Genomic DNA, 24,290 nt, shown 5'->3' with positions numbered 1-24,290 from the left:
AATAAACAACGCTTACCGGCGCGACGCGATCCCTCCAGCGTATACGTCAATCACAGTGCACTTAATGAGCTTAGTCATACATCTCAAAATCGTTCAGGACAAATCTAGTCAGCTGTGACGATTCAAAAAATTGCCCATAACTAAACTCAAATACATATAAAATGAAACTCGCTGTATATGTAAGTAAAATTTACGATTTAGGGTAATTCTGTCTAGAAATACAACATACCATACGTAGTGGAAAGGTGGTGTGCCGTAAGGCGGAGGGAGTACAAGGTCGGCGTCACTACCGGGCGCAGCCCTCACGGTCTGGAGGCTGCCGGCGCCGGCGGGGAACGCGGGGGGCTCCATGGGGGCTCCAGTGCTCTCGGCCCGCGCGCGCCACACCGAGTGCGCGCGCCGACTCCCGCCCGCAGACTTTCTATAAATAATACTAAAAAATGTAGCATGCGCAGCCCGAATTTCAAACGATGCAAATATTTTGCCAATATCATCACACTCCTTTTGCTTAAACAGCTGATCTGTTAGTCTCGTTAATGAAACGACAAAAAATGTATTTAACACGTTAATCATATCATATTACATGTATTAAAAACTAATTCAATTGTATAAAAAGAGTTACAGTAACATTTTGTGTAAATACGTACATTTTTCTTGAAAAAATACAATCTACACTCATTGCACTTCCTGGTATTGCCTCGGTGGAGCGAGTTAGTCGTGCAGGAGCGGCAGGCTGCTGTGGGCTTATTTACACATATCCCTCGGGAACCTAGAATTTCCAAATCAAAAGTAACCTATGTGTTCTCCCAGACTATCCTCTGCATCTATGGCAAATTTTATCAAGATACATTTAGCCGTTTAGGTTCCAACTGTAAGAAACATCCGTCTAAACTTTCGCTTTTATATTTGTGAGTAAGAATGTTGCAGTTTTGTTGAAAAATTATCTTGATTATCAAAAAGAATGACCCTTCAGAAAATCATTTTTTATTACACACCATGAAGTAAAGATTTCATTGTTTATATTTCATTTGATAGTATAAGCTGTTTGTGAAAACGTAGTTTGTTCGTTTAGTCAGGGTCCTTAAAATATGCGGTGAAATGAGATATTTTAATAAATAAAACAAATGTTCACGAATGAGTTCTTTATTTCATAAATTGAATCTACATTTCCTAGAACTACAGAAAATATTTAAATTAGACTAATTTATGACTAGACAAAATATAGGTAGACTAGATATTATATTCAAGTGACGAGAGAAAATTGAGCATAGACACTTAAATAAAACACTGCGCTTGGAAATTGTAAAGGTTTTGGAATGTACATTATTTTGATACAATCAATAAAAAGCCTCTAAAGCCATAGAGTTATTTTTCCTACAGCAAAATCATTAAATCACTGCAATTGCTAAAACTTACCTAAGGGTCTATTCTATGAGAGTAATGTAAGTCTAAAATTCATGTCATATTATTTCTACTAAACTAAAACTACACTAAATGTTATACTTTATAGAATATCATCAATGCTGTGCTTATACTATTTCTTTCGTCTAATTTAACATTAAGATCAAAAATATTCCATTTAAATACATTTAATTGCTACGAAGAATATCATAAACAGTAAAGATTCATCAAAAGTTCAGACTAGATACAGTCTATTATTTTTAGTCTAAAGGTGTTTCCCGTTGAGTCGATCGGCCTACGGAACAAAGGCCAATGGTCCATCGGTCCAACGGGAAAGAACCAACAAAGTTATAAATAAAGATAAGTCGTATCATCATTGCCGCTACTAACTATGCTGCCGGTACATCATAGAAGCTACAGAATACAGTTTTAAGCATATCTTTGGAAAGATAACAATAGTCAGATTTTAAGTCAGGAAAATGCTTTTTTTTCTTATCAATAAACATCAAGAATTAATATTTTCATATATTACTAACATTTAAAACACACCTACATATTATCGTTATATGAACTATTTTATAATCAATTTGCATTTCAGACAGAATAGTTAGGAATGACATAATTTAATTTAATAAAAGTAAAAAATGTATAAAACACTGTGTAAAAAATTAACACTAAAGATATTTTACGGTTGTCTGTAAACTGGAAATAATACTTAAACCTTACAAATCCACACATCCAATACTCAAAACAAAAATTGTCACAACAAAGTACTCTAATACCATGTCCTCCAGTTTACTAAAAAAAAAATCTATTAATCCCTCGTGTAACAATTTTTGCTCCCAAATCCACCAGTAAAAAAATATTTTTTTTTACAATAATTAGAAAAGATCCAGTTAACACAAAAAATGAATCAAATAACCATGGCAGTAATGCCTTTATTTTTTTTAATAGCAATATAAAATTGATCCCAAAAACTACAAAAGTGTCATGAAAATGTCACTCATTTTTGAATTAAATTTCTTTTATCCATCATACATTCTTCTCATCAACAACCTGAATATTACCAACAAAAATAAATTATATAAACCTATAAAAGTAAAAGAATATAACAACAAATAATACTGAATTAATCAGATATAGTTTTAGGCCAGCGTAACCACTTGCTTAAAGAAAGTATAAATCCACAAAAATTCTTTAAAAAAAAAACAATCAAAACGGGATACCAACACATTAAATGCCATTGAGAGTAATTTACTTTGAAAATGCATCTACACTAATACTGTTTTACATAGTTAATTATCATGACATGCAAAATTGAGAAATGCTATGCCACATAGACCTGATTGGAATATTAAGACTTCGAAAGTGAATATTTACAGTAAGGAGAGTTTATTGAAATGAATGTTGCAGGAGATATCTTTGATTTCATTGCCGTTGGCTTCAATGAAGGAGTCCTTCATTGGCAGTATTGTTTCCATGTTGTTGTTGTCGATGACATTATCACACTCGCAGTTGATGTCGTCATCGATGATAGCAGTGGTGACAGTCTCCGAGTTGACGAGGCTCACCAGCACCTGGGCGTGAGGGTTCTGCTCCGGCTGCTTCTTCTTACGACGGCGCAGATTCTCATTGTTAGGCTGATTGCAAGGTGATGGGACCTTCACTCCATCAGATGACGTAGATGTCTGGCGATTGTACTGCTTAAACTTGCGTGTCTTGCAATGGCAGTTCTTCAAAGCTTTCTCGCGCCTGTTTGACAAAAAACATTTTAAAACTCATGAAAAAATGTGATTTTGAGTGCACTTTAATTGTCTGATCATATAATGGTCTAAGTTATCAGATTGTAGTGGGAGCACTCACTCAGCGACATCCTTCTCCCGTTGTTCCAGCTGGAGGCGCACGGAGCAAACCTCCATGTAAAGCTCATTAGCGCGCGTCAATTGTTTCTCGTACATTCGACGAGCTCGCTTCTCTTCTTCGCGACGTTGGATCGTATCCTGTGCCTGTGACTGCTCAGGTCTATTGGAAAAAACAAGTAAAAAACATTTATAATATCACACAGTTTATGTTGTTGACATTTATATCAGATATGTTAGTTAATTTCAATTTACTATACACATATTCACCTAGAATACATTTTCTCCATGCTGTAATGCACTTCCTGCCGCCAACCATTTTGGATTTCGCTGAAGCGATCCAAACACATTGCATTCAGTTCATCCCCAGCGACATCCAAATGCGCTAAAATGATCTTGAAGGGTGGCCTGTGTATCAAAAATAGAAATTAACAACTTCATTAACCTTAGGATAATATGATTGATAAAGCTATGAGACACTTGCCTGTTACGCGGTACGCGATTCCAACACTGGTTCAGCAACAATTGGAGACTATCCGGGCAAGTGGATGGAATGTGGAGTGAAATAGTATCCGTGCCGACTCCCCACATCACGGCATGAGTCTCAAGACTCTTGTAAGGAATCTCCTGAGTTAGCAACTCCCACAACACCACACCATATGACCACACATCAACCCGCTCAGAACATGGCTCATGGCGTATCACTTCCGGTGCCATCCAAGCCACAGTACCAGTGAAACTCATTATCTCACTAACATCATTCCATTCTCGGCTTGTGCCAAAATCACTGACTTTCACCACTAAATTATCTGCAATCAGAAGGCTAAAACCAAATAATAAATTTATAACTGTCTGGTCAATAAAAGTAATAAACCAATCTTGAGGCTAAAAGGTATACTAACTTGGGACTTTTTAAGTCACGGTGTATAATCTTGTGGCTGTGAAGATAGCTCATCCCATGAGCAATTTCCTTGCCCCACTTGAGAATCTGGCTTGGAGTGAAGCTAACACCACTATGCAAAAACTCAAATAGACGACCATACTGGCAATACTCCATTATAATGCAATATGGTGGCTCGCTGCACACGCCACGGAATCGGACTGTCCAAATACAAACATTCTTAAATATTTTATGTACAGCTGACAATAAAAATCAAATATAGCAAGAAATTATGTTATGTTACTCACTTTCAACATAACAAGCAAAATTTTCAAAGCCTTAACATTAGATTACATTATCAATTTATTCATAAATTTCAAATACACACCAATATTCTCATGGTTTAATTTTCTTAAATGCTTTATATCTGTCTCCGACTTTCTTGTAAGTTTTTTGACGGCCACTATCTCTCCTCGCAATATGCCCCTGTATACCACTCCTTGAGCTCCAGACCCAATGTATACATGATCAGTAATTGATTCATAAGGAACCTCCCAAATTTCCTCTGCAAACATTTTTTTGCTTTAATACAATCAACAGGACCACTATTAAAAGTGAGCCAACAACAAAGGAACTAGCTATTTGTCTGGATATGTATAGGCTACTTTTACTATTGAAAAATATGTGGTTCCTATGAAAAAAGTAATTGGGTATAAAGGAACCTTACATTGGATTTAAAAAACAATCAATGTTTATTAACAAAACCCTAAACATCCAATATGTATAATATGTAAGTATGTAATAAAACATATTGAGATATTATGTGGCTATAAATAGAAAATCAATGAAGCTGCGTCCTTGTAAACCTGCGTCGCGCAACGACCTTGAATGCGCCGCGAGTTGCATCCTACGGGACCTAGGAAAACCAATCGATACAATTGAACACAAATATAAAACAAACATATAACTTACCGTCTTCACATTTTAGATCCGGCTTCCGGAAGTACGAAGTTAAGTTATATATGCAGCGCATCATTTTTTCAGACCAGCCCGGATCTTGTATATTTGCAATGGCTGACCTTTCAAGGACTGAATCTTCGTCTTTAATAACAATGCGAACTGTACTATGATCTACCATATCTTCCTCCATCTTGCAAACACTTGAGCTTCGGTTTTCTTATGATAATATCCGCAAACGCCTGTTGATCGCCACCACTGATGAAAATAAATCATGAACCACTAATAGGTAAGAAACTGCAAAACTAAAAGCTGCGAAGCGAACTGCGTTCTCCTTCGATCGAAATTGAAGAATATTAAAATCGAATGATTGCTGATTGAACTGACTACTGAATGTAAACCATCAAAGAGTATAGTACTGCAAGGATATTGTGGCAGCCTTTTTGACATTGACAGGAGGGTTACCAGCAAGGTAATATTTCCATATTAAAGGGACATTCTTTCTTTTTGTAAAAAAAAACGCAAATTTAAAAGAAGGACTCGTACCTTACGATGTAACTAGGAAATAATTTCTGACTTCTTTTCTCGTGGAGAAGTCTCTATAGTCAAAGAACTCTCGTAGCAAATTTTTATCAATGCGTTCTACATCAGATAGCCAGTTTTTTGTTACATTTCTGAATACACAGTAAGTTAGGGAATTCCTTGAAGTAACAAATGGTAATGCATTTTCGTTACAACAGACACAAGATGATTCATATTTTCAAATGTAATTAATGGACCCCTACTTGTTCTCAGCGAAAAAAAAATGTCCCAGTTTTAAAAAAAACTAGGTTTAAACACTTTCATTACCTTTTTTCAAGGAAAAACATTAATAAACCACGAAAAATGCGTATAGTAAAGACGCGAAGTGAACTGATAAGTGAACTGATAAACGACATTAAATGTCATTTTTTATTTCATAAAACTGCCGGCAGCCGAAAGAAGTATGTACCACTATATTGAATGACGACGAGTATGTTTCCACAGATTAAATATGACACTGATCCTCCATATGTGGATAAGTCTTTGCTTAGAAATGACAGCTTTAACTTATATTTAAACGCGCCTGTTGATTTACTGTCATTTAATTCTACGATTGAATTCTTTCATTATTATTGTCCTACAAGATTCTTTTGGCAGCCGGCTAATTTTATAAAATGAGAAGTGACATTTAATGTCAGGTAATATTGACATAGACATAGGTTGTCAGTTCACTTTGCGTCATTACTTTACGCATTTTGTGTGGCTTTTTAATGTTACTCCATAAAATAAAGTGATGAAAGCATTTAAAAGTAGTGCAAGAGAGTTTTTTTTTTAAGTGGGAGATATTTTTATCGCTGAGAAGAAGTAGGGGGGTCCAGTAATTACATTTGAAAATGTGAATCATCTTGTGACTGTTGCAATCAGAATTTGTTACCATTTGTTTATCAAGAAATTCCCTAACTCGCAAGGAGATGCATATTTTTTGATTTGTAATTTAAAAAAATGTTAAATACTTATTGACTTAAAAATATTTTGCTGAAAGTTGTTTTATTTCATATTTCAAATTGCAGTGACCAACCCTTTATTGTAACGTGTTTTGTGCACCTGGAAGTATAGTCTTCTTGACATAAATTTCATATTTACTTACTTATTAAGGAAATTACTATGTGTACTCATTAATGTATCTAAACTAATTATCTGATAATTTTAAAACGCACAGTTCAAATCATACCACATACATAGTTGTAGTATGCATTGATTATTAACAACAATAATAAGGATTTCTATTATTCTGTAGATGAGCGCTAAGTAAGCCTATTTCTATTAAGTTAAGACTATTCCTTCCCTAACTGTCTCAAGAGAGTGCATTGCTAAAAGTTTGCTGCAAAGATTCTTTAACTATAGGGTCATCATACCGACAAACAAATCTGGGGCATTTCCTAGTTACATTGTAAGGTACAAGTACTTCCTTTACAATTTGCGTTATCGTTTTCAAAAGGAAAGAATTTCCCTTTAATGCGGACATATTAGCTTGCTGGTAACTCTAAATGCTCAGAGACGCCATCCTGTCAATGTCAAAAAGGTTCTATATATAGGCACTATAATTCTAATCCGCTATAACCATGGATGTATTAGTAAAGAACAGCAGTACATCCATGTACTTATAGAAGTACATGGATGTACTGCTGTTCTATAGAGTTTGCCTAAATAAGATAGATTATAGTGTGTCAAAATAATTTAGATTAGTTTGACAATTCATTTCAAATTTAGTAGAAATGGGTTGTGCAAAAGCAGGCATGAATCTTATCAATTTTCCATTTTTATTCTTATAGCAGTTGGAATTAATAGATTCATAGTTATAACTTATGATTTAAAAAAAACATTGTTTTCTCAAATTAATAATGACCTGCAGAATTTACAGATATTTATTACTACACTATTACTTATACAGCCATACGTAATCCAATTGCATTTAACTTATACATTTCATATAGTTGATCAGACTATTATAGGTACATGTCTTAAAATTCAACGTTAAGAGTGTCTTAGTTTTCATCTCAAAATAATGAACAAAGATAATTTTTAACATGATTATGAAATTGAAAACCCTATTTTGAACACTGAGTATATTTTTTATTGTATCCTTTGAAACCATGTTATATAATCTCTTCTACTACTTGATAGAGTGTTTTTTAGAGTTTTTGGAGGATTTTTTTGTCATAGTATACCATTTTAGTGCTACCGTCGATCATTATGTTTACACAGTAGCATGTCTAAGTTGAATAAAAGTTAAATCTCAACAAAACAGTTGAAGTAATTTCTTTTTTATAGTATGGATGTTTCGGTCCTATTGTTTTTTGCCATTATTAGCTATGTTTGAAACGAAAAGAATTGTATTTTTTATTATTATTACTAACTTTCACCCACGACTCTGTCCACGTGGCAATAAAAAAACAAAAATGAGTAGCCTACGTATTCTTCCATACTATCCTCTACATCTATACCAAATTTCATCTAAATTGGTTCAGCACTTTAGGCTACAATCTTTAACAAACATCCATCTATCCATCTAAACTTTAGCATTTATAATTATTAGCTATTTTTAAACGTCTGTTCGTTTGTATTGTAATTTTTATTATTATTATTTTCTCTATGTGGTGGTCTACCTCGCCATCCATGCGGGCTTATTGTTGAATTTTGGAACATGTTGTATTGACCTAGAAGCATCTTATGGGAGTTTTTTACATTGACAGTGGTCTGCTAGGTTTTAGATTTACGAAATCTCATACTTCTTTCAAAATTTTCTTACGTTAAATATAAAAGCAAACTGTTTGTATATTTGCAACTCATGACCTATTTAATTTATTCAGCTTTAGGATAATTCAAGTAAAGAAGAGATATATTTATAATTTTTTGTTTAGAATTAACAATGAAGAGTCGTAAGTTATCATCATGATATTTGTGATGGGTTTAGTAAAATCAAGTATTGATCTTATCGATTTTCACCCTGGTAGAAGTTTGAATCGATAGATTCACAGTGATGTTTTATGGATCAAAATAAAAACACTGATTTTTTTCATTCGTTAATTCCAAGGCAAATCAATATGAGATATGAAATACAAAGAGTGAGAGTTTATCATGCACTATGTTATCGTAGGGTCGTGCATAATGTAATTGGAATTTGTTATTATTTTTGTCTTCGCTATCACCATATTCACTACTAGAAATGTCCATTAAGTTTATTATGAATTCTAGATTATAATTTCTGTCGAAGTTGTTGGACCGCAACTTTACCCACTTTATTAGATATCTATGTGCATTAACGTCGAGTATAAAATTTGTGTTTTTTTTCATTTACGAGTTCTTTGAACTGCTTCACAATGTAAATACAAAAGTGCTCGCAATTGGTTATTACAAAAACTTTTTTATGAAACAGATCATTCAATTGTCCCGACGACCAGCATAATTCGTACCTGTATAGGGGTATGATTTGCGTGATGTTGTCCTAGGGTAGGTCGCGGCTCATCGGCTCCCATAGTTATACTTGTAGTATTTCGTGTCCTAAGCCAGTTAAGTATGAGATAAATTTAATTGTTGAGCCGCAGGTCAAGATTATGTGAGCTGATCTGTCGAACTGTTCAGCTGAGCTAATCTTAAGTGACTATGTTTCGACTTTTGTATTAACATATTATTTTTTTTTAAGTTATGACAATATCTTGTATTCATAGTAGTGTCAGAATGAAGCTCGTGGTTCAATGTTAAGATTTATTAAATGGGGAATTTTTATTAGAATAAAAATACATTGATAATTCGAATTCATTTATTTTTATTACAACTTACAAGCTGGTTTCATCTCCTAGTAACAATAATTATATTATTCTGGTCTGTCTGGTACATTCTTAGTAATCTTAACAAACAAACTTCGGTATTGTGGCGCGGTAACACTATATAACAAAACTATAAGAGATTGAGAAAACTACAAATTTGTGTATCCACACATTATAACTATATAAAGTAAATTGGTTATTAATTACATAGACATTAATTGCAAACATATACGTTACTAAATATTGCTAACTTGATAGGAGAGAGGTCAAATTAAATCACATACATTGAATATCTCTAGTTGCATATTTAATTAATTCGTCCATCCAACTTTTCTTAATCCTACTTAAATAATTATTACAAATACAAAAAGAGCACATTGATATACTGTTACAGCCTTACAAATAAACACGGTAAACAGTTAAACTTAGGAATAAACTGAGTAAACAAAATTTGTACTAATATTTACTTATACTCAATTTATTCCTAAGTTTAACTTTACTCGCGTTTTGTTGTAAGGCTGTTCATATACATTTTAAAAATGTGTTAAAAAGTACACAGCGAAAGTACATTTGAAAACATTAATTGATGTCAATTGTCAATACAATTTGTCAATACATTACATTACATAGGGTCATATCTTCTTTGGTGAAGTATTTTGTTAGCGTCTTTAAAACACTTGAATGACCCTTTAAGCGGTGGTAACATAAAGAGTTATTTAAGTGTTCTTAAGAAACTACAAAGGTGTTGTGTTTATTGTTCGTAGAGCAATCTGCCCATATCTTCTTGTAACATTCTTCAGACTATTACAATATGTTAGTGATAAAGTATTAACAATTTTTTTTTTACAAATACAAAGTAACCACGTTATTAACTATGCTGTTTAGATTTATTATACGTTATAATTTGGTACACTGGAGGGATTTTCTAAATACAGAAAGTTGTAAATGTTATTATATGCATAAACTATTGAGGTATACATGTTTTTGCAAACTTTGAAGGATATACGGTAAGGATCTTACTGCTGCAGATAATAATTATTACCTTTTAAAGCTTTAACCGGTATTAATTAAATGGTGACACAATATAAAGCGAAATAAAATGATTATAGATTACAATAAAATAATGAAACTTGAGATGCGTACATTATTAATATATTTGCCCCTAAAATTGTTTTACGAAAGATGCAAACCACAGTCACATGTTTTAAAAAGTTGTAATAGTGGAATATTGATTATTTTGACTGATTATACATACGCTAACGTAAATATAAGAAAAGGGCTTAATTAAAAAAAAATAAGTAAGTATTTACAAATCATATTTCAAAACTGTCACGCTAAGAAAATCTTATAAAATTGCTAAATAAAAAATTATTGCTTAAATATGCTGTCATAACTTTCACCTATTGTACATTTAAATCGCAAAGACAAAACAAATCAATGTTAAAGTAGTAATTTAGATGTTTTTTTTAATTTAGAACGTACGTGAGAAGTGGCTGCTGGGTTGAAAGACAGGCGTCCACAAATTGACAACGCGCCACACTTGGAATGAAGCGAAGCGTTCAATCTGCGCCGGCGTCGCCAAGCCGTTCATCCGTTGACAGTGCGACAGGCACCTGTTGATGGCAATGCGAGGGTTGTGCCGTGCCGGCGCGGAGTTGATAAGAGCGCGATAACCTATAACACACCTAACAATTGTATCAACAATGTATTGCAACAAACAAACAAACTATATTTGCCTTGAGATACCGTTAAAAATATGTATTAGCTTTCGCCAAAGACTTCGTCCGCGCAAAGTAAGTAGCCAATATGTTGATTCAGACTATCCTCCATATCTATGACAAAATTCATCGAGATCCCTTCAGTCGTTTAGGCTACAAACTCTAATAAACATCCGTCCAACCATCTAAACTTTGGCATATATAATATTACTAGCTGTGGCCCGCGACTTCGTCCGCGTGGGATACGTATCCCTCGGGAACCGGATATTAAGCGGGTATGAGCCTTATCCCATGTGTACTTAAGACTTTGTTTTATATATATCTGTGCCAAATTACAATAAGATATGTTGAACCTCGATATAGTAGGTCCTTCAATCACTTCAGTAATTTTTCTTGGTGTCTCGATCGATTTTTCAACTTACGGACTTTTCGTTTCTTACACTCAGCGATAATTACAAAAATTAGATTGAGTAGTTTATAATCCTGTGTTTCATGTTTTGGTTGTATGAAGAGAGAAATTATTACGAAGCTGAACCTGGAGTTTTATTATATGTGTCAAGAGTTTTTCATGGCGATGTACATCAGCGTGAACAGATGTATGTATATGTTCCATGATAAGTTCGTGAGAGAAGTGAGGCTAGGGTTTTAGGAAACATAAAAGGTGTAGATCGACAATTCTGGCCACTTATTATGTACATACATACGCGTACACATAAACCACTCACCAATGTTTTTAAATCCAGTTTAACTTACAATACTTGCATGTTGCATTTCTTGCTGCTGCAGATTGTATTAGAACCTTCGACATCTTTAATTGGTGCCAATTGAATGGTGATACAATATGGCACCAAATAAAGTTTCCCAAAGTTGTAATAAGCTAACGAAGTGATCCTCTTCCGCCTGTTTATTAAATTTGTTACTAAAAGTGTTTTATGAAAGATATAGCTTACTTTTGAATTGTCAGAATGTTGGTAGTGCTGTGAAATTCAATTAAAGTTGTAAGTTGACAAACATTAAAATAAAAGGACGAATAAACATAGTTCTTATACTCACCTACGAGCACGAAAACTGACTTGAGCAATTTATAATTCTGAGATGCGTGTTTTGGTTGTAAGCAGAGACAACTAGGAGCGAAGCCGAATATGGAGTTTTATGACCTCTATCATTATATCTACATGGCTACAAGCATCGATGTGAACAGATGTGTAAGTCATGTAGAATTCATGATAGAAATCAGGCTGGCAAATTGCATAAGTGATAGGTGAAAGATTATGTTTTACTTCGCTCGTCCAGCTTCGTAAACTACCTGTAGGGATTTAAAATATTCACACAAACAATATTCTTTGTAATATGTTTAACAACTATGACAAGTCAATTGGCGGCTTTGCTAAAGGAAACTCAAATTTCACGAGTTTGTTCTAAGCGTTTTTTCTATTTAGAAAAGAAGAAATAGTTATTAGTTGGTACACAAAAGTAACGTAAAAATAACATGACAATTAAAAAAATAGACATCTCTTTATAATTATGGATGGAAAGCAAAATATTACTGACATTAGGAAAATAAATTAAGGATGTTACATTTTCACTCCTTACATTTTATAAAAAAATGTGTGAAGGCACACGGCTCCAACAACGTATTGTAACGTCGACCCGCCGTGTGCGGTGAGTGCCAACCATTTACTTGCACTCCCCCCCAAAAAAAAAAAACCCTTGTCCTATACCTTTCCCAGCATACATATCCCCGCGTCGATACCAGCGAAGTCCCATCATCCTATCCCCTGTGGAAGACACCAGTACAACATGCGACTGCATAACATTAGTTAACCCTGTCTTTTAACTAATTTTTGGTTATTCGAAGTAGTGTTATTGTGTCATCTTTATGGCAACTTTAGTATTTGCCGATCGACACGCAATTATACTTAGATAACAAATACTTTTAGCGGATCTTAGGAACTCATTAGCTCTGGACTATCTTTGATATTGTTATTTTGGTATCGGGGGGAGGTCTTCAAAAATATACCCTTCTTTCTGGGGGCAAGATAGAGTTATGTGAGGCTTGTACCTACTAAAACTACTAAACCACTAAAGCGCCATCCATTATATAGCCACATATTTGATCCAGCGCTATAATTGTAAATTAAATTATTTTGTTGATGATAACTAATGTACCGCATTTTATTTATAGGGCTACTTATTTACTTTATGTCTACAGCTAAACTGATTTCCCTAAAATTTGGAATGGATGTCTAGTCATTTTTTGGAAGTTTTTTAAAACTCCGTACGCGGTTGAAAGGTAGTCTAAATATAAAAGTGTGTTAAATCAATAGTTTAATAGTTACCTCATTTTTTTAACCAATTCCAGCCATTTTCTAATTCCAATTAGTCCATGTCGCAACTTTGTATTCATCTAATTATTTTTTATCTCTATTCTTCTCGTTGAAATGCTTTGTCATCTATGATATTTTAAATCTGTTTTTTGTTGAGTATTAAGACAAAAGAACAAAATTAGAACATTCTTAGAAGACAAAGTGGTAGTCACGACGTTTACAACTGCAGAAGATGAATGTAGGAAAATGGATATCATGTAAAGTAACATATATTCAATATTAAACATATTGTTAACATTGTAATTAAATGATGAATGGATGATTATTATGTACGTATCTTATTATTTATCTCCAGAGCAATTAACCGGATCTCGCTAGCACAGATGTTGAACAACATAAGACAGCTATCGCCTAAGACTTTGGTTAAAAAAAAACTGAGTCTATGCGCTATTCCAGGCTGTAATCTATCTCTGTTTCATCTTGTTTTTTTTAAAGAGAATTTAAGTTGTATTCATACTAGTGTCATTGAATTGGAGTTCTGGGTTCAGAGCGCTTTTTTTGTAATGGTGATTTTTCTAGAAATAAAATACATGGGAAATTTGAATTTATTTATTGTTATTACGATTTACAAGCACGAGTTCTATATCTCAGTAACAATAATTACTATATTTACCGAATCAAAAAATGGCGATACAAGTTATTTACAAATTAGGAATTTCAATATGTCTGTAAGAAAAACAGAGTACAGGAACCTTACTCAGTTCTACACCGAATAAGAAATAATTCAAAATGTTAGTGTTTCTTCTGATTTTGGTCTATGAAAGAGTATTTTTAGTAGTTATTAATTCATGGATATTATTATTATTATTTGTGAACAAAAATATTACGAAAATATTTCAAACTTGGTAGGAGACAATGATAGAAAGCACATAAAAAAGCAAGTTTTAATTTAAATCATATACATTGAATATCTCAAGTTTGTCTTTTTATGAGTTGCTTATTCAATTTGTTCGTCCATTTTTAAACCTACTTAAGTAATCATTACAAATACAAAGAGAGCCCATTGATATGCTGGTATTCTAAAAGTAGCAAAAAGTACACAGAGAAAGTACACACCCGATGAATATTATACACATTACGTTACGCCGGATCCTGTCTTCTTTAGTGGAGTACTTTGTTAGCGTCTTTAAAACACTTGGATAACCTTTGTAGCGCAGGTAACGCAAAGAGTTATCTAAGTGTTCTGAAGAAACTACAAAGATGTTGTTTCTATGTCTTTTATTTCTGGAGCATCCTTCCATCTCTTCGTGTAATATCTCGGCTTCAGACTGTACAGACAGTACACAAGTACAAAGTAAATACGTTTATAATTTGATACACTGTCGAGATATTCTAAAAATAGAAAGTTGTAAATGTTATTATGTGCATAAACTTAGAAGGATATTATTGCTGCAGATTATAATTATCATATTACCTTTAAATACTTTAGTTGGTGCCAATTGAATGGTTACACAATGTAACGCTAAATAAAGTTATTATAGATTACAATAAATTAACAAAAGAATTGTCGAGATGCCTACATTATTAATATTGTCGCTCAAAATATTTTATGTAAGATGTCACGCACAGTCGTATGTTTTAAAAAAATCTAATAGCAGAATACTGATTATTCCTAAGCCAAGATAAATATAAGGAAAGGATTTAAGTAAAAAAAATAGTAAATATTTACAGATCACATTTCAAAACTGTTTCTCTAAGAAAATCTTATAATAAAATATAGAAATTGGAATAAAATAAAATATAGAAAAAAGGAAAATTTCCTATCGTAAGGTTTCGCTAGGGAGTCGTATTAAGTTGAGCGAATTCACGTTGGTCAAGCTGAAGGGAAAAACATTTCGTAAAACCTGCTCTATTATCTAGTTATCTAAATTTTTCTTGGTGTCTCGATCGATTTTTCAACTTACGGACTTTCCGTTTCTTACACTCAACGATAATTACAAAAATTAGATTGAGTAGTTTGTAATCCTGAGTTTCATGTTTTGGTTGTATGGAGAGAGAAATAGTAACGGAGCTGAAGCTGGAGTTATATGATATCTGTCAAGAGCTTTTCATGGCGATGTACATGATCGTGAACAGATGTACGTTCCATGATAAGTTCATGAGAGAAGTCAGGCTAGAGTTTTAGAAAACATAAAAGGTGTAGATCGACAATCCTGGCCCCGTATTATGTACATACATACGCGTACACATAAACCAATGTTTTTTAAATCCAGTTTAACTTACAAAACTTGCATGTTGCATTTCTTGCTGCTGCAGATTGCATTAAAACCTTTGAACGCTTTACTTGGTGCCAATTGAATGGTGACAACAATATGGAACCAAATAAAGTTTCTCAAAGTTATAATAAGTTCTCGAAGAGATCCTATTTCGCCTCTTTATTAAATTTGTTTCTAAAAGTATTTTATGAAACATATAACATAGCTCGTACAGGTTTATATTTAACATAATTTTAAAATTAGAATACAGTAGAACTTCGATACCTCAAACCTCGGTAACTTAAAAACCTGCATAAATTTAAAAAATAATATGTTCCCTTCCCATCAGAGCCTAAAACCTCTACAACATATACCCTTGATAACTTAAAACCTCTATAACTTAAAATATTTTGTGTTTCCCTTGGACTTTATCCTATCGAGGTTCTGCTGTATTAATTGTTACGATAGATTATTAACAAGCCAACAAAAGCATAGGGATAGATTTAGATTTTAAAAATTTGCAGCATTACACAGAAATTATATTTCGGAACAGTTTCGCTAAAAAGCTGCTAAAGGGAAAGCAATATAAAACAACAAAATGTAGCATGGAAAAAAGGTTGCTTCAATATACTGTCATAAACTTAACTTACTAGCACAATGTAAATATCATAATTACTGCGGTAACAGTAACGCGCCCATCCATCAACATCGTTTGGAATAACAACATATCAGATGACATTTAAGCGTAAACAAAAGTACTGAGAACTGATTGCAATAGTATAATCATATATATTAAAGACGCAGTAACCCTTGTTCATACAAGGTATATTATTGTTTTCATTATTATAGTCTTCTATAAATACTCATAATCGCTACTAAAGATCTCTATTGAATAGCAACCGAAAAACATGATCAGAGGGCAATATAATTCTTTGTATAATATTTTGTTCCTTTTATACAAAGTAATTTAAATAACCAATATCGGATTGATCTCAAGAGTCAGATATTGATTTATAATTCTGAGAAGCGTGTTTTGGTTGTATGCAGACAACTAGATGATTATTATAAACTTTTTAAAATATGTAAAATATTACAGGCTAGTCTAAAGCATAAACTTATATTTCTATCTGTAAATCACAAAACATTGAATAACTTAACTACTACACAATCACAACACCAACACAGCACTAGGGCAACCTCTCGTGGCAAATACATAGTACCCAGAATTAATAATTATTACGGCGACAGAACAATTATAAAATACCTTACCACCTGAAATAGCAAATCTAAATTCAAAATTTAAACTATTTGTTAAACGTTTGGTAAGCCATCCTTTTGATAATAGCCCTTGAATAGAATATTTTATTTATATACAGTATTTTATGTAATTTTACACAAAAAAAAATGTCAAAACTATCCTACACTCCACTACGACACTCTACATATGTTATTTGTAAATCTAACCAGCGCACCCGCGGACAAACCAATTATATGGTTTTTGCGGGGCCATATTTGTGCGTATTTTATTTTGTTTTTATGTAATATATTCAATAAAAAAAATCGCGTAAAGTGATAGGTGAGAGCATATGTTTCGTCCAGGTTCGAAAACTACCTGTAGTGATTTAAAATATCCACACAAACAAAATCCTTTGTAATATTCGTAACTACTACGACAAATTAACTGGCGGCTTTGCTAAAGAAAACTCAAATTTCACATATTTCTTCTAAGCTTTTTTTCTAATCTATCTTTAATATAATATATAACATTGGAGTGTCTTTTTGTTATATGAAAGGAAATTTGTTCCAGATTTCGGAAAAATGATGTATTTGCATTGCTGATAACGAAAATCGCAATGAAGAAAACATAACATGATAATTTAAAAAAATAGATTTATCTGTATAAATATGGATAGAAAGCAAAATATTACTAACATTAGGTAGAGGATATATTATATTTTCACTCCTCACATTTATAAAAAAAATGTGTGAAGGCACACGGCTCCAACACCGTATTGTAACGTCGACCCGCCGTGTGCGGTGAGTGCCAACCATTTATTTGCACTCCCCCCAAAAAATAAACCATTATCCAATACCTTTCCCCGCGTCAAAACCAGCGAAGTCCCATCATCCTATCCCCTTCGGAAGACACTAGTACAACTTACGACTTTATAAAATTAAGTTAACATGATTACTTTTAAATAATTCTTGATTGTTCGAATTTACTGCATTTTACTTTTACTACTATTTACTAATTTTATGTCTACGGCTAAACTGATTTTGCTGAAATTTGGCACAGATGTTTAGTCATAGTTTGGAAGAACACATAGGCTAAGCTAGTTACCAATTTTTTTTAAACTCCGCACTTGGTCTAATGGTAGTCTTAATATAAAAGTGTGTTAAAAGCAATAACATAGTAGTTACCTCATTTGTTTTAACCAATTCCAGCCATTTTGTAATTCAATTTGTCTTAGCCACAACATCTTATTCATCAGAATAATATTCTTTTTTCTTCTCGTTGAATATACTTTGTCATCTACGATATTTTAATTCTGTTATTTGCTGAGTATTAAGACAAAACAACAAAATTAAAATACTCTTAGAAGACAAAGTGATGTCACGATGTGTACAACTGCAGAAGATGAATGGCGGAGAATGGATTTCATGTAAAGACACAAAACTAAATTTGTATATACAATATTAAATGTCTTTCAAATTTTATAATTAAATTATTAAGAATTATATCTTATATTAATATATAAGATTATTATTTCTTCATACGGTTGTTTGTGTCGGAAACCTTTTAACAATTTAGCTTGTACTGTTGCTAATGGTTAAGCAAAAGTAATCAAACCAAAATGTTCCGAGGAAACAACATTAGGCACTGTTCACAGTGATAATAATATAATTAATTTTAATTCATTAATGATAATGTTCGCTGACAAATGCATGTTACGTTCCAACTTTATACCGTGGTATGCTATAGTTACCTTGAAATGTTCGTGTTTGAAAAAGAGATTAAAAATATATATATATGAGGCATAGTTGACACTTCACTTATAACGTTATTTACATAATCTTACCAACACTTTCCACTATTAGTAAATCCGAATAATCACATGTCAGCATAATCATACTAATGACATAAATGCGAAAGTTTAGATGGATGGATGGATTGATGTTTGTTAGAGTTTGTGGCTGAACGGATTTCTATGAAATTTGGTACAGATGTAGAGGATATTCTGGTAGAGCACATAGGGTATTTACTTTTGATTTTTTTTCCACGCGGACGGAGTCGCGGGCGATAGCTAGATAATTATACTTAAATAAATTGCCCACACGCGTCGTTAAATATTATTCAACTGTTTATATTTTATTTTGTTACAAGGAAACGATAGGCGTACTAAACTTGACAACGGATAAAGTACCGATGTAAAAATGTTGGTCACTATGCCTCGTCTATATATTTTTTTAAAGATCTCCTTTCTTGACTTCTGTTAGATACGTGTCGTGATGAAACATTAATGTGCGACAAGTCCATATATGTTGTCTATTTCTTCATTTTGTGGCTATGTTATTTTCTTCGTGGACATTCTGGCCTGCCATTGCTATGATAACCAAAATGGTCAGACAAGAATGCTACGAAGAAATAACAGATCAGCGATGAATTGTCTTAATGCTGTATAAATAAAAATAATTACAGTAAACACTTTGATAATTTAAAAAGTTATTTAACGAAAAAAACTAGCTGCAATACTTTAACTGCTATTTTTAATAACATAAACATTATTAACAAACAAAAATGTTTCATTTAACAACATAACATTCGCGTTTCTGTTAAACCAAATAACCGTAGTATCTTCCATCTTCATACTGTTAAATGCGTTTGTAACCCTTGACCATTAAGGTAGGTATTTTTGCGACTAAATACTCAAAAATGAACCAATCACCACTTTCTAAGGTATCAACAGATCTTCCGTGGCTTCAATTAAAATTCTATAATGTGAATTTATTAACAACGTTAGAATATTTTTAAAATTAGTGATGGCTCAAGGGTCGAAATTCAGTCATGTTACACATTAGGCATTCAGTAATTCAGACCAGGATGGTAAGCATTGTGATGTTTCTATAAGGTTACTTAATATTTGTTTGGCTATACAATTTCATACGTGAGCTCCTAGTTTAGGAATTCGTTATATAATGCGTTTATTAAATAGTATTTACTCTTGTATCTATACGTAATAATATGGAGAAAAATAATCCCACCGCGCCTACAAAAGGCTCAGATATAATCTTGTAATAGACGTGTAATAGGTTAACAATTATCGTACTGGACACCCTCTATAAAAGAGTATATCGCTCCTCTCATTTCTAAAAAAAAATGTGGGGAGGCACACGGCTCCAACAATGTAGCCCGCCGTGTGCGGTGAGTGCCAACCAACTAATGCACTCCCCCCGAATTAGGGACAACAGTTAAATAGTCGGCAATTGGAATCCATAAAAATATTGCCAACCCAGCAAAGAGAATTTAAGACTCGTGAGTAATTCTTTTTAATGCGTTTTTAATATATCTATACAAGATGTAAAAAAATGATATTTAACGTATCTTTAAATTGCGAAATATGCATTTAAATATTACATCAAACAAGGTCCGTTCTTTTAATAGATTTAGTAGATAAATGTTGAAAAACTCAATGTGACAGTAGTTTTTACATGAATTATTTAAAAATTAAAAATTTTAAATCGATTGTTTTCTTAATCATTTAATATTATTAAATATTATTTCTTAATTATTTAATGTTACTTTAAAGCTCTTTTTTACTACGCAGACGTGGACGCGTGCAAAGGCTACTTTATAAACAACTTTTAGTCAAACAAGGATGTTTAGCCCAGTGAGATATACTACTATCGTTGGATCTGTCAGAAAATATATATAAACCTGCATGGACATAAAAAAATTTCATATAAAGGGGGTCCATAAATAGACTTAATTTTGTCACTGAAATAGGTAATGCTTATACGTACATAATATTTTATCATTAACAATTTAATTGGTTTAAATTAATTTGAATTACAATTTTACGTTTACTTACACACTTATAAATAGTAACTGGGCCAGTTTAAAAAAAAAAAACGGTGACAATTTTATAGTGTATTTTTATACAATTTCACAAGTAATGTATCGATAATAGTACATTAAAAAATTAACAATTATCATATTAATACGTGAAGCGAAAACTTTGTACACCCTTTAAGGAAATCGTGATATTTGACATAGTATGGAAAAGAGTACATATAGCTATTTTGTTTAAAAAAGTTATAAAAAATAAACCTATATCGTATTCAACTGTTTTGTAAATACATTTTTAACAAGGAAATATTTCTGCATGACTATAAAAGACGGTTATGTCCTGAACTATAATAGTTTTTCAAATTAAAACTTTTTAGTATCAGGCTCTACGTTACTTGAATAGCATCTCTTCTGAAATATCAGATTATCAGTCGATAAGAGCGTCAAATTCGGTGGCAAAGGTTGTTTTTCATCCTCATTTTCTTTACTCTCTTTCTGAAGCTTCGTTTATAATTGTGTAAAGTGAGAAGCTAATAAAAATCAAACAAACGGTAACAAAATAAACATAAATGGTTAAAAAATACAAGAAATAGGGAAATGAATATAACAAAAACAACATAATACAGTAGTGCGTGTAACTTCAAACACTTTTATGAGTCCGATCAAGCTCCGGCAACTGCATGATTGGGCAAATAAAAGTATTCGCTGATACAATATCTGCAAATCGTTGGAAGAACAGATTTGACATGCATTTATTGTTCATCTTTTCTGGCTTCCTGAGAAGAAATTGTGTCATTCTCTGAACATTTTAACTTGTGTCTTTGCTGCTGGACAAGCAAAATTTCACAAGTCAAAATGTTTGTGAAAGACACATAAAACTCCGAAATTTGATATTGCGAGGACCTGCAATACTCTTTAAATTCTGTTATTAACAATGATATGTTCGGGAAGATTATGTCAGAGGTGGTGTTTTAGGTTTAACATTTTAGAAGGAAGCGATTACTGAAATGAATGATGTCAAAAATGATATCTTTAGACAATAATGACAATGAAAGGGCAGTAAGATGATTAATGGTTATAACAACAAATAAAACAATAAATAAATAAACAAAACAATAAAACTTAAATGTTAACAAGAGGAAAACATACTCATTATAAAGCAATTATTTGGTAAAGAAGGTAAGTTTAATGCCAACTTGAATCATATTGACAACCGGCTATTAATATGATGTTTTTTTATATCTAGGGCACTTTTGTCTATCACGTCCAACTTACATTTATGTAAACAGCTGGTCAAGATAAAAAAAAGTACTTTCGGTACCAAAATATTCTTTCTCAACGGTCTTCAGCAATAATAACATCGTCATGTTCAGAGTTCTGAATACGTCATTTTTTTTTAATTTCCAACTCCACGCAGTGTTGTTCTGTTAGCTACCTTAAAGTATTTTAATTAGTATGATAGCAAATGGTAACGCTATAACATAAAAATTAAAATACTCTAAGGATACCTTACCAGGGAAGAAACAACCAGCAGTGAGACAGCTATTTGAATGCGCAATACGCACATAATGCGGTAACGTTTCTAACATATATAAATATTCCATTTCTTCTGGAAGTTGTTGCTGGAAGTATAAAACTAAGTAAGTATAAAGTTATTTAGTTAAAAAATCAATTCAAGTCATGTAAATTTAAAGTATTAAATTCTCTCCTTTAATGTAAACAGGGTGACCTCAGTCAAACATGCCTAAGAGTTTATAATAAGAAAAATTAAAATTCTACAAGAGAACTTAACTTTCAAAAAAAATTATATGAGAGGTTCTACGTGAGCTGATAAAATATTAATTAAATGCAGTTTTTATATTGCGGATTTGACGACAAGCAAACGGAAATTTTAAAAAAACGTTTCTTCGTTATAAGCAATGCAAATATTATTAAATCTTATGTAATAACATACGAAATGTGTTATTTTATAACACACATATGTGTACCTGAGAAGGACAGGATTGAAGTGAGCTACATAAATCATCGACTTACTTTTGAACCTATTTGGCCTTATGGTCTTAATTGATATTTTCTAACGGTATTTGCAGCAAACAGTTCTGAAAATATGAATTGAAAACATTTCTTACTATCCTAAAACGTAAACTCAAAAAATTAAGTAATCAAAATATAAAATTTAATAAATCAGATAACGATATAATCGTATCAATATAACAGTGGTAGAACTTGCAGCAATATTTTCACTAAAGATCGGTTATTGAATTATAATAGCAATTTAAATCAAATATCTTATCAAAAAAGTTTTTTCATATTGCATTAGAGCACATAGAAAGAAACCTCGTCGTAATGCGAAGAAAATAACAAGAAACCTCGTAGTACCTTAACATTTCGCTAGATGGCGTTAAATGAATTTATTTTTTGCTGAAATCAGTTTGCCAAGAGAATAAGGAACTATGAATACTCAAACTCGGGCTACGAGTGTTCCGCTTTTTGTCGTATAAAAACAGGTGGCGCTTTATCGATGTATTTTCTGATTTTTCTTGCTATGTTTTGTATATGTAGGATAACGGGATGGAAAGAACATCAAGTTTGAAAGAAGTAGTAAGCGATCGGATCTATAAATCTCACCCGATCGATAGTCAATTAAATAAACTCAAGAGGATTAGTTACTTTACAATTGTCTTTGCTGCGTTCACGCTTTGCTCACGTTGTTGCTTCAACTTTTTCTTTCTTTCAACTTTCAATTTCACTCACAATTAATTACTAAACTTACTACACTGTATAGTGCAGTACAAAATATCTTAACAACAATCTAATTAGCTAATTTAAATACTTGTAAATCAATAGCATAACTGTGGTTGTCCAACGTCTTTCTAGAAATATCGCAGTGATTACGTAAATGTTAACTTGTTATATAAAATTACAAGTGTTTATGCGGAATATTCCAAACTGCAGGATTGTAAAAACATGGAATATTTCTATGAAGTTAGTGATGTCATCAATCGGTGTCGGATATCAGGCAGGTACAAAATGCGGTGGTCGAAAACTAAAGTATATTATTACCAAGTTTTAACTTATTATGTATGTAAATGTACATAACTTAATGTCATTATTAACGGAAAACCAAATATAGAAACCCAACATTATTCAAAATTTTGATTTGCATGTTACGTTTTCCATTTACCTGTAGTCTGTAGTTCATAAGAAAAAAGCTATTATAGGTTATATTAAAGCTTTATAGAAAATTACTAGGAAAAAAAAAACATCTTGGGGTTCGACAGACGAACGAAAAGAAACGGAACCTAGTCTATATTTTTTGAAAAAAAAAAAATCTTTGATGTCGGCCAATTTGCGCATCGTGCTACCACTGTAAAACTGGGTTGCGCCCACGGAGCTTACTCGATGGACGAATTGTTTAAAATCTTTTCTTAAAGATACAGGGAACAAAAAATCCTTACTTAAAATACCAAACACGT

At 32.4% G+C, this 24,290-nt stretch overlaps 2 protein-coding genes across 2 annotated transcripts in view; both read right to left on the bottom strand.

The window, feature by feature from the left end:
* The window catches only part of LOC106110209 (muscle M-line assembly protein unc-89-like), a 33,190-nt gene extending 32,637 nt beyond the window's left edge, over nucleotides 1–553 (bottom strand). Inside the window, exon 1 of the mRNA XM_013291940.1 lies at nucleotides 230–553. Coding sequence (XP_013147394.1) covers nucleotides 230–351 — 122 coding nt within the window. The 5' untranslated portion in view covers nucleotides 352–553. The remainder of the gene's footprint in view (nucleotides 1–229) is intronic.
* A 574-nt stretch (nucleotides 554–1,127) lies between these two features.
* On the bottom strand, nucleotides 1,128–5,460 carry LOC106110275 (mitogen-activated protein kinase kinase kinase 12-like). Its single transcript, XM_013292039.1, has 7 exons — nucleotides 5,113–5,460; nucleotides 4,529–4,705; nucleotides 4,163–4,361; nucleotides 3,745–4,083; nucleotides 3,531–3,668; nucleotides 3,265–3,423; nucleotides 1,128–3,153 (listed from the first exon to the last, which is right to left on the bottom strand). The coding sequence occupies exons 1-7, from the start codon at nucleotides 5,288–5,290 to the stop codon at nucleotides 2,778–2,780; spliced, it is 1,566 nt and encodes a 521-aa protein (XP_013147493.1). The 5' UTR covers nucleotides 5,291–5,460; the 3' UTR covers nucleotides 1,128–2,777.
* Between the last annotated feature and the right edge of the window lie 18,830 nt (nucleotides 5,461–24,290).

The sequence above is a fragment of the Papilio polytes genome, unplaced genomic scaffold, assembly GCF_000836215.1.
Source record: "Papilio polytes unplaced genomic scaffold, Ppol_1.0 DF820711.1, whole genome shotgun sequence".
Lineage (NCBI taxonomy): Eukaryota > Metazoa > Arthropoda > Insecta > Lepidoptera > Papilionidae > Papilio > Papilio polytes.
This window is presented reverse-complemented; position numbering and strand designations above follow the sequence as displayed.

Coding starts and splice junctions, on each gene's coding strand:
- LOC106110275 (XM_013292039.1), bottom strand. CDS start 5,290: ATGGAGGAAGATATGGTAGATCATAGTACAGTTCGCATTGTTATTAAA. Junction 4,706..5,112: donor GGATCTAAAATGTGAAGACG/GTAAGTTATATG, acceptor AAATGTTTGCAG/AGGAAATTTGGGAGGTTCCT. Junction 4,084..4,162: donor CGTGACTTAAAAAGTCCCAA/GTTAGTATACCT, acceptor ATTTGGTTTTAG/CCTTCTGATTGCAGATAATT.